The sequence below is a fragment of the Diadema antillarum genome, unplaced genomic scaffold (genome assembly GCF_040938485.1).
Source record: "Diadema antillarum isolate AM-2024a unplaced genomic scaffold, OU_Dant_1.0 scf00000182, whole genome shotgun sequence".
NCBI lineage: Eukaryota > Metazoa > Echinodermata > Echinoidea > Diadematoida > Diadematidae > Diadema > Diadema antillarum.
Genome location: NW_027271071.1, coordinates 1,057,261 through 1,069,275, shown reverse-complemented (window position 1 = coordinate 1,069,275; position 12,015 = coordinate 1,057,261). Strand labels below are relative to the sequence as shown.

The 12,015-nt window shown below is 38.1% G+C and overlaps 1 protein-coding gene across 1 annotated transcript in view; it reads left to right on the top strand.

Moving 5' to 3' along the window:
- LOC139723185 (RNA cytosine-C(5)-methyltransferase NSUN2-like) overlaps window positions 1-12,015 on the top strand; it is a 34,677-nt gene that overhangs the window by 18,081 nt on the left and 4,581 nt on the right. Inside the window, exons 14-15 of the mRNA XM_071634442.1 lie at window positions 776-865; window positions 5,486-5,621. Of these exons, the coding sequence (XP_071490543.1) occupies window positions 776-865; window positions 5,486-5,621 (226 nt within the window). The remainder of the gene's footprint in view (window positions 1-775; window positions 866-5,485; window positions 5,622-12,015) is intronic.

Below are 12,015 nucleotides of genomic sequence, written 5' to 3'. Positions count from 1 at the left end.
TGCGGTAGAATAGTTTGGACAAAAAGCCAAACGAAGAGCACGCACTACAGAGCGAGCGTATAAACCACTATAGCAAGAACAATGGAGCATGTAATCGTGCACGCGTGGACAAAGCATTCCCCACACGCTGCAACTGGTGTCTCCGAAAGCCGAATTATGTAAATGTATGCGACGCACCAGCCAATCGCATATGAGACCCTGCGCCGTAGCAACACTGGGGATATTGGCGCGGCGTTCGAAAGAAGCTCGAAACTGACGAGTGCGATCCAACATAGGGTGCTTAAAATTCCATTTTTGATAGGAAAAACTTAGTCTTATGCTATGAAATTTAGTGTAGATGTAGAAAACATATCAAAGATTCGATTTCTGCAAAAAACCTAAATCGACAAAAATAATGGTCAAAATCTTTGTACCCCGCCTAGCAGGGAATTTGCTCTTGCGACTTTTGCCTGAAACCGTTGTCGCGGGTCACATATAGTTTTTGTGAGGGTTTTATTGTATGTATGTGAACAAAATAAACTCTGTAGCCAAATCGTGCACATACATGTATTTGGATGAAATCAAATGTCTGTTGCGTTCAAACCCTCAACTTTCAAATTTATGTCTATCTTCATTCTCTCGCTGTCAGATTGATATATTGTGGTATGTTCCCCAGTCGGCTCTCAATTGGTGAGCTGTAGGTTTGTACATGTTGCTCATGTTTTCATGGAGACTAACAGTCACTTGTCAAAATGAGAGTAAGCATGACGTCCCTCTGTCGTACATCATGTTGCAGACCACCGACCAAAAAGGCACGCTTTGGGAGCTACAAGGAGGACCCGTTTGTTTTCCTGAAGGAAGGCGAAGAAATCTGGCCCCAGATTAAGTGAGTTTTTCTCATAATAACGGTAATGATGATGATGATGATGATGATGATGATGATGATAATGATAATAATAATGATAATATCTAGTTTTTATAGACTTAGCGCATTTTATACTTCTTAAGAATTTCAATTCGCTTTACAGACTATTATTACTTGGTCACTGGATACAATATTTCCCAACAGCACTGACAGTGCTCACTCTCCACTCCCTGGGAGCATTCCAGCCAGCTGCCATTTTACAGGTGCACACATGCTGATCATCCAACATCAGCATTCTTATCTTACTGGGTACCCATTTATACTCCTGGGCAGAGAGCAGCAATGTGGACAAAGTGTCTTGCTAAAAGGCAATCATGTCAGGCTTCGTTGGGCTCGAATCCTCGAACCCATACCAGACTGATGCGATTCAGACATGAGCACTCTTAACCACTAGGCCACAATACCTCCACAGAAGGTCTCTTTTGACCTCATGGGAAGATTCTCCACAATAATGATAATAATAGTATAGAGACTTTTATAAAGTGCTCATTCTACCTAGAAAGATACTCATGGCGCTGTAGCACAGAGTACATATGTATTACGTACAACAGAGTATCACAGAAGATCTAAGAACAATAAACGAACAAACAATATATGTACATATATATGCTTACAGGTATAACAGTTGTTAATTTGAATTGAAAAGGTAAGTCCTGAGGTTCTTTTTAAAAGCATTAAGTGATGGTGCTTGTCAAAGATTTTGGAAGGCTATTCCAAAGTTTTGGGCCCATATACATAGTGCAAGAAGACAATGGAGAAGTGGGAGTAAAAACATAAAACAGGTTAAAACAATTATGATTCAATTGATAACACTGGTCAACAACAAATTTGTTGTCTGCGTTTTTTCAGCTGATTTAGGGTAAACTTGATGCGCTGAATCCAAAAATCTCATTGGTTTTGCTCAATCAGGTCAAGTTTTTGAGCTACGGCCACATGTCGTTTTTTACGTTTTTGTTCACATAAACGCATGTGTGGAGCATTTTAGAAGAGGTCGTTGGGGGTAAAATGCCATTTTGATTAATTGTTTTGATTGGAAATGTTTATTTTAATGACAAAAAGTATTCGGGTCCAATAGTTCTGGGTGATTATGTCCAAAATGGATCAGTTTGTAGTCACAAAAACCTTGAAATCTTCCATCGCTCACTCAACTACACTGAAGGAGAAGTATGAAGCGGTGAAGTATGTGCTGGAGAAAATCGGTTATGATCAGCATAAGTGGTTATTTGTGTTGACCTGAAGATGGTGAACTTTTTGTTGGGACAACAGAGTGGCTTCACCAAGTACCCATGTTTTCTGTGCATGTGGGATAGTAGGGACCGTGCTCTGCATTACATGAAGAAGGACTGGCCTGTATGAGAGGAATTAGTGCCTTGCAAAGAAAGGAATGTCATCAACGACCCTCTGGTGGACCAAGACAGAATATATCTCTTCCCACCGCTGCACATCAAGCTCGGCTTAATGAAGCAGTTCACCAAGGCTCTGGACAATATTAAATGGTGACTGCTTCACTTACTTGTGCCAGGCTTTTCCAGGATTGTCCATGGAGAAAAAGAAAGATGGCATCTTTGATGGTCCTCAGATCCGTCAGCTCATTAGAGATCCAGAGTTCGAAAACACAATGAATGAAGTGGAACTGGAACCTTGCAAAGCATTTGTTCTGGTAGTGAAGAACTTTCTTGGTAACATTAAAGCTAGAAACTACGCAGAACTTGTCAACAACATGCTGACTGCTTTCAGAAACCTTGGCTGCAACATGAGCATCAAGATGCACTACCTATTTTCACATATGGACCGGTTTCCTGAGAACCTGGGTTCAATGAGTGACGAGCAGGGAGAGAGATTCCATCAGGACATGAAAGAGATGGATACCAGGTATCAGGGTCGCTGGGACGCAGACATGATGGCTGACTAATGTTGGACTCTGAAGAGAGACCTCCCTGATGCTGAGCATTCCAGGAGTTCGAATAAACGGAAGTTCAAACCCTGAAGTTTGAACAATGGTGAAGCAACATGCAATTTACGCGTATACTTACCTTTATCAATGCCCACCATTCAGTTTACAGTAATTGATGTTTCTAAGATCAGGTAATCAATATATGTTGTTGGAAAAACATTTTTTCTCTTAAAAATATATTTAGGGTGATATATGTGACAAAAATCAGCTGATAATACCACAAAAATGTAATCGATTTTGTCACAATATCTATTTTAATAATTTTTTTTTTCAAATCAACCTAACCTGTTGGCCACTTTGAGTGGTCCCTGTACAAAGTCAATGGGAATTACAGAATTGAGTATTCAAAGGGTTAACACAAAAACTTGACCTGATGGAGAGAAACGGATGCCATTTCCTGATTCAGCACTACAAAAATACCCTGAATCAGTTGTAGAAATCAAGACAACATTCAAAAAGTTAAAAATTGTTGCCCAGTGTAATCAATGAATTGAAAAATACCACCATTGCTTGAAAGAGACATGTGAAAAGGGATTATATGTGATATCATTAATGAATAGACTGAGTGCAAACCAAATTGATTGGCCAGTTATAGCTATTACAGAGCATGGCTGCATGCAGAGTTTAGTATGTACGTTGAGGCAGAGCTAAATCTGACAAGTTTCTCAGGAAGAAAGAGAGAGAGAGAAAACTAAAATGGACCTCCTGATTGAGATGAATTAGTACATGTATTCAGAGATGTTGGCAATTTTCCCCTTTCCAAGACACCAATAAAGTGCTACTAGTATATTGCTAACCCGTTAAAGACTAGTCCAGATTATACTCGGGCAGGTGTGTATGGGAAATGTGTGTTAAAGCAAAATCAGCTTGTTCTCAACGGGTTTACATGTATTGAAAACTCATGCTTTCCTGGATTGGTCTCCAGTTTAAGTTTCTATAGACTTCCTCTTTCGTAGGCTCCATGCAAATGTGCACAAGATGTGTGCCCATACCATTTAATGTCTTATTTTAATACAGAGAAGAGATCTTTTAGCAGAGAATTAATGTTTATATACAGATAAAGAATGGCAGATCAGCATTGAATAGTTACTTTAGGTCGGGTCACTGAAATTTTAATGATCCTTTTATTACCCGTACTTTCAATAGATCCCGTTTGGTCACGTATGATACACCTTGTATGTACATCAAATATGCATCAAACCATTTCTTTGTATTTCTTTGTTTTTTCGACCTTTTGTTTTTGTTGTTTTTTTAACAAAATTTGTGGCAGACACTTTTTGAAGCATAATACTCCTAAAACAAATTTAATTTTAGCCATTGAGAGTAAAAATAAGCATACCCGGTATTTATATGAACCATGTGAAAAAAATCAATTTTCATTGACTTTGTACACAAAATCACATTTTTGAGCCATTTTTGGCCTCACGTGCATGAACAAAAAGTTATGTAACTTCAGAACCGTACCCCCGGACGTCACAAATTTGGTGTCAAAATGTGCGCGAAACTCGAAAGAAAAAAGTCATAGAGCATCGCGGCGATAGCATTGCGTGTTGCAGAGTAATCACACAAAATGTCGAGGGGGACCTTTTAGGCCCCCCCAGTCTTTTTAGGGTTAAAGGACGTGTACAGTTCTGGTCCAGGTGAGGATTTAGCTGTTAACGTTTTGCAAGATATTCAGAAACCACTCTGAGATGTCAAAGAGCGTGCAATTCTAAGGGGTATCAAAAGTTTATTTGATGAAAATCAGTATTGAAATGGCTGAGATATCCAAAAACAAGGTGAAACAAAGAGATCCTAATAAAATGCGTGGCCTGTTGCCTTTTATTATTATCATTTTTTGGATATCTCAGCCATTTGAAAACCAATTTTCATCAAATAAATGTTGAGTCCTTCTTGAAATTACATGCTCTTTCATATTTCATAGGAGGTTTCTCATTATCTCACTTAGGAATGTTCAAAACATGAATCCCCACCTCAACCAGTACTGTACAGTCCCTTTCAATTATTGCAATTCTAATGTGTTTACTATGCATTAAATCTACCAATAGGTCGTGTATAGTGCACCAATAGAAAAGTCCCATTGACTGCTATACAAATAATGCAAAGGTGAGAGTACATTTAGTGGAGATGCAGCGCACTCTTTTAAACCTGTGCATTATTTGTTTCATAAAATGGAGCTACCGTGTTGTTCATGTATGAGCTATTTTTCATGTACCTTTTTGGGTGAATACCAGTCAGCTACATGTTAAACTTGTTCCAAAGCCAAAATGTCTGAAGATATGTTCCAACCACTCCACTGAATACAAACTTAGAAGTTGTGTTCAGCAAATAATTTGTGATTGAACGCTTGCTTGTAACTGATTGAATTTCTGCTACTGACGTACATGTAGTATCTAGGCCTACATTGTTACGTCAAAGAGTATACAGTTACTCATTTTCATTGCACGCTTTTTGCATACCTGTGCATATTTACAAGAAAAATAAAGAGTGCACCCTTGTCTCATTTCAGCGCTTCTGATTAGCTTCATTCTTAAACCCATTTTATGAAGACTGACGTTTCTTCAGTGATATGGTTCACCTTTTTTACCCCATTTTCTTCCCCTCCCTTATCCCCATCACTCTGGAAGAGAGTTCTACGACGTTCAAGACTCCTTCCCCATGACCCAGGTTCTAACCCGCTGCCACGTGGGTAAGAAGCGCAACCTCTACCTCACCAACAGGCTCATCAAGAGCATCCTTCAGCACAATGAGGAACGCCTTAAGGTCAGGAGACACAGTCCAGTACATTTCTTTCTTCCTTTCATCGTTGTATTCATTCTTTCTTCCTTCCTGCCCTCCCTCCTTTCTTTCTTTCTTTTTTTTCCTCTCTTTCTTTCTTTTTTCTGTCTTTCTTTATTGACTTATTTATTTGCCTTGCCTAACAAAGACTTCCCCCATTGATGATAATGAAAATATGCTGGAAGAAGAGTAGTGTGCTGTAGGTCTTCTATTCAGTATGTTACCAGCATACTCAGAGAGATCCACGCAGATATCAGATATTTGCATATATTTGTAGAGTTTCCAAGCTTTGGACATGTTCAGGTATTGTTTTGTTTGTAATCTGCAGTTTTGTCACAACTATTGATTTATTTATTCCTTCGTTCTTTTTCTTTTTTCATCTCTTCATTCTGTATTCATTCATTCCTTCATTCACTGTATTCTGAAGTTCCTCAATACCATGACAAACACAATGTGTTTCTACACACTAGTTAGACTTTGGGTGTGTTCGAGCGCTCTCCTAAAGCGAACTGAACCGTACCATACCTGCACCAGATGAGCACTTGAACGCTTCTAAAGTGTACCGTACTGAGCTGAACTGAGCCAAAAGTGGACCATTTCAAGATGTGCTCCAAAAGGGTACCAAAAGCGTACCAAAAGTTTGCATGTGAAGAATGTGTGTAACATGCACATATGTCATAATGCAAAGAGTTCATTCTCTTTGTTTGGGACAGCTGTAAGTAGTTTAAGCATGCCAAGTGAATGATCCCCTTGCTACAAAATGCGTGACCCCCTCTATAAATAACTCATGAGGTACGCTTTCTCAACAGAGTGCTTGAACATTCCAAATCTGGCACAGTACAGTTCGGTACGCTTTCGTTCAGTTCGCTTTGGTTCGCTTTAGAGCACTCGAATGCACCCTTGGAAAACAGAAATGAAAAATGATCTGCTTCCCACTCAAGTGCCAGAAGTGATTCATAAATACTCTGCAAGGGATATTACCAGTATTGAACTTTATATCACTCTGAGTGGCTCCATGGTGTGAAAAAAAAAAATAGAAATATGAAAATATTGCCTCCCATAAGTTAATGAAGGCACTGTATATTGTTGAGTTATTGTAAATGAAGCCTAATATATATGTATATGAGGCCCATTCACACTCTCCCAAAAATATATGTTTTTCTTCAATTAAAAATAAGAAAATATTGCTTCCCATAAGCTAAAGGCATTGTATATCACTTTCAAGGTAAGAAATTACGAACTTAAATGTTCTCCTGAAAAGGGATGATACACGTAGCAGTACGTAATTCTCATTCCATTACGATAAACGTACATATTTTCCTGCTGAGCGGCTCAAAAATGTATTCGCAGGTTCTTGAATTCATGCAGAAATGTGCAGAAAAAAATTGTGTAGATATTTTTCATGTGTTTTAGAATTGGCGCCGGGCATAAGTAGCGCAAAATGCGAGAAAATTAATACACTGCAAAAATTTGTGTTTACAGTATTGCAGTTCTGAATTGCAAAATCTACAGCGCACAGAATTGTCTTCTTAGTCCCAAGTCATAAAAATAATCTTGAAGTACATGGCATATACAGTATCTACACTTTTGTATGTGGCACATATATATAATCTTCACTGATTTATTCTTGTTTTATATAAGTAAATATCGAAAGTATGAAATACTATTGTATATGTAAAAAAAAAAAAAGAATATTATAACCTTGCAAGTGTATCAAAATCATAATATTTCAATGTTTGAATTCACTAAAACAGAGTGACATCAAATAAAATTTCTGTGAATCGGACACAAAATGAGAAAGTGGGGAACATTTTACATGTTTTAATGAAATAGTGACATTAGTTGGAACCAGTACATGGTTCGATGATGCCATGCTGTCATTGCCTCACAATGCTCCAATTGGTTTGTCATAGAAATGTCATACAGTGCAATTTTTAGTCAGTGATTTAGGAATTTACTACTTTCTTCCTGGAAAGGTCATCAGTTGTAAGTTATTGCAAGTTTACAATGGTTGTATTGATTCTTCTTTACTTTGGTTCAAAGAAAGAACATAAGTGAAGATTTGTCTTGATCTCTATCAGTCATAAATCTCGGTATGTAATGGTGACCTATTTCTGCAGTCTTTGAGAAGATGTAAAATTCTAATTTTCTTTGAGAAGATGTAAAATTAAAAGTTCCTTAACTTGCTTACTTTCTGTCCAAATATGTATAAGAATTGTTTGTGTGACTTTATGCTTGTCTATCGAAGTCGGCTTGAACAGACAATAGTTTACACATTTGGTTATTAAATGCTTTAACCCTAACCAGGCCAGGCTTTTTTGGGTGTTCTGTGGCTGGGGAAGGGTTGATTCAACCCCCCCCCCCCCCCCCCCCCCCCGAGATCTCGGCCATCGATCGCGCAATCGCCATGAAATTTGGCAAGTGCATTGCCTGTGGCGTATTCTACCACGCTATACAAAAAGAAATGGAAATTTTCGTCATAATAATTAATTATGCTAATATATGCATAAAATCATACATTTTGCTCTAAATCAGAAATTGAAGCTCCTAGAATCTTAATTTTTGGTAAAAACATTCTTTGTAGCATTCCTAACAATGTACTTCCAAAAAAAATTTGGTATCAAAATCAATTTCTTATATATTTTATTGTTTTATGAATTTCTTATGTATTTCGTTGTTTTTTCGACCTTTTGTTTTATCATTTTTTTCCGCAAAATTTATGAAAGAACCTATTTCAAGCATAATAATGCTAAAATTAATTAGTTTCAGCCTATGAAAGTGAAAATAATCATATCTTTATGAATAAGAAGAGAAAACTCCATTTGCATAGACTTTATACACAAAATCACGTTTTTGAGCCATTTTTGGCCTGACAGGCATGTATAAAATGTCATGCAGCGTTGTAACGGTATGCGCGATTTTCGCGAAAATGGTGTCAAAAGATGCGCGAGACTTGAAAGTAAAAAGTCAGCAAACGGCGCGCTCAAAAAATTTCGCGCAGCGGAGAAGTCACGAAAAATAATGAGGGGGGGGGTTGATTCGACCCCCCCCCCCCCCCCCGGCCTTTTTAGGGTTAAATGTCAGGATCTACTCAAAAGATACTATAGCAAAAGAAACAAGATAATGCCAAACAAGGTAGTACTAAAGAGGTATTATGGAGAACTATAGAGAGAAAGTTCTCTTTGATGGTAGCTTTAGGACAATCATACAATGATCTCCAGAAGGAGGTACTGTAAAACGAGGAATGTTCGCGTGCATTTTAATTTCACGAATTTTGCGAATTTTGCGAGTGCCAAGATTCGCGAAATGAAAATGCACGCAAAAGTTCTTGTCTACACTATATGCATTGAACGCCAGTGGCAATTTGCAACAATTTCACGCCACGATAAAGGCCGTCGGCTCCAATTCGCGAAAATTTCATGCAGCAAATATATCATGTTTTACAGTAAATGAAAGGTCAGGTTATGTTATAAAAGATTATCATATGGATGTTCAAAATTTGTTGAGCACCTATTATAAACCCGTATACCCGCATCATGATCAAAGAATTGGTGATATGGTGCAAAATGTTGCAGAATCTCTTTGTACCGAGTCTCATTGAATATCACATGGAATCGAGGGATTCTTTGCAGGTCCACTTTCCAGCACAATTTCATGTTCAGGGAAGCCAAAGCTGCTAGGTTAGCTACTAAATATCGTATCTGATTTTCCTGTCATAATTATGTTATCATAGCAAACACTGCGGGTTGGTTTTAGTGGAAACACACTTGAGTCAGCACAGCTTCGCTTCTATGTCACTTGTCTTGGTTGATATCATCGCATTCCAACAGATACCAAAGAGAATGATAATTGAACACGTACGGTGTATAGAGCGACTATTGTTCATCCTTATCTATTCAAGACATATGGATATGCATCACTTAGTGGTTTTATCACATACCGTCCTTTGTACCAGTGTAAGTACTGGAGTGAACTCCCGGTGATACAAGGTACTGACAAGCACATTTGTAGCAGATGAAAATTGGGGGCAGAAAATATAAGGAGTGAAACCATACTTTGTTATTCGGGATTGAAAATCCTATTCCTTTTTCACATCAATAGACATGTGTCAATCTTCAGACACACACACACACTGACACACACAAACAGACACAGATACACTCACAAGTGAACATGTAGCCTGTATATATACGCACACGTGGTTGTGCATTTTCCACAAGTGCACACACAGGTGTACATTCATACACCGGCCTCATGAATAGAGACCTAACACAAGTAAAGTGAGGAAAAGGAGGTGATTTGTCAGGGGAAGTCAACGTGAGCTCAAAGTGAATGGTATGTAGTTCTTTTTCTATAGTAACCAAAGTCCACTAGATTAAGGGAAGAAGTAGCATGTGTAATCTCTTCCTTTGATCAAACCAATGCATGGCTAATCAATGAGTATCAGTACTCCATTCAATACGAAAGACATGGACCTTGATCGTGTCATGAGAATAGAGCTTTTAATAGGGATTAAAGTACAGCAGGCTATGGGGCTACTGGAATGCAGTAGGCTATCATAAGGTACATTGTACCTTGCATCAATTAAATTGTAATGGGTGTCAACCCCAGAGGTTCATGCCCTTAGAAAGATATACTCCCATTTTAATCTGCCTCCCAGACATTGTGTCACAATCACCTTCTAAGCAGCCACAACCCTTTTGATATAACTGGTCTTTTTTTATAAAAATACAACACTAGGTTTGTATTTGATGCCATTAAATGTCAATTATCATGAAAGTAGGGTTCCTAAAGTCGTAGAAAATGGTAAAAAAAGTTATGGAAAAAGTTATAGGGAAGGGGCCACGAACAGAAAAGGAAACTGCACTGAAAAGTCCTGAAGATTTAAACTGAAATATTGCTTATTTGTGCGCCAGCCAAAATCATGGTTGAGCTCATTTCCATGTAAACATGATGGTGTTCATTTGCGAGTGTCACACACTCGTTTTTCATTTTGTCATTTCTCGTTTGTCACCCTGCCCTACTGTAGAGGCTTAGCAGTCTCTATCTAAACACCACTTTGATGTAAATTATGGCTTTCGGATTCCTGATACAAGGTTAAGGCTGAGGAGTGTACAGTGGGTTCCAGTGAAAGATTGGATGTGCTTTTCGGAGCTATTTTCTCTCTTAACCCAGTGAGGACAGACTGATTTGCTACAACACGCATTTCCCATAGACACCTGCCTGAGTATACTTAGGACTCGTCCTCAACAGGTTAATAGTGCAGTCTATCGTCTCTGTTTGAGAATATAATCCCAGGGTTTCCACAGATTCCCCTTCTATCTCGTGGCTGGTCAAACAAGACCATGTGTGTTTGCAGTCAGTCTTGACTGGGGCACAAATGGTCAAATAGATGTAAGCTGCTGAAGAGTGGTTTAAGTTCAATTTATAATCTACATGTAAGTTGGGGGTTAGTTGGCACTACACCTTTCTGATTTATGTTGCATCCATTGAAATGTCTGTGTGCTCTTTCTTTTAGTTATCTTTTTTTTTCTTTTTTTTTCTTTTAATGACACATGCACAGAATAAGCAGATTTTTGTGGTAAGAGAAAATTATGGATGTATGCAGTTACAGGGCTTCATAGATGAAAGATCAAAGGCCAGTGGGCATATTGTTATATATGATAGTGCTCTTTTTATGAGCTGCGGGAACCATAATTTATATGGAAGAGGCATTTCTCTCGCTTTGAGATTCTGGCAACACTGTAGACTTTAGACAGGACCTATCAGGCTTCTGAAGGTGATGGTTAAACACTTGGCACAAGTAAAGAATGACTCGTATAGACATAAAATCAGCTGTTTTGGATGCTGCAGAATGAATTGATACCTATCATGGTGTAGTATTCCTGTATGAAGATTTTGGCTGAAAGTGCAGTGAAATGCTCAGTTAATTTTTTTTTTAAGGAAAATCAGACAATCACAAATTACAGATTTTTAAAGTTTTGATTGATTCATGCTGTCCTCCATGTATCTTGTTTAAGACTCGACAGCATTTTTTTTTAATGTCTAAGTAGCAGTAGGACATAAAGAAAATGTACTACGGGGTAGTAATTTTGCAACTTCTCATTTCTGTACAAAAAGTGCACATTCCTTAAACCTGTCACAGAGGTGTGTTCAGGCAAATGTTATTTGCTTCTGCCATCTAGAGGAGCTACAGTGTTGGTCAAGTGCTCCTTTTGTGTCCTAGAAAAATGAATTTTTTGTGAAATTGCTTCAATATTTTCTTGTTGTTGTTATACTGTGACAAAAAAAATAATGTAGATTTCCATCCATAGTGGTTAGCACTTAATCATGACATACTATATACGCTGAATATTTCGCGAGGTTTTTATTTTCGGAA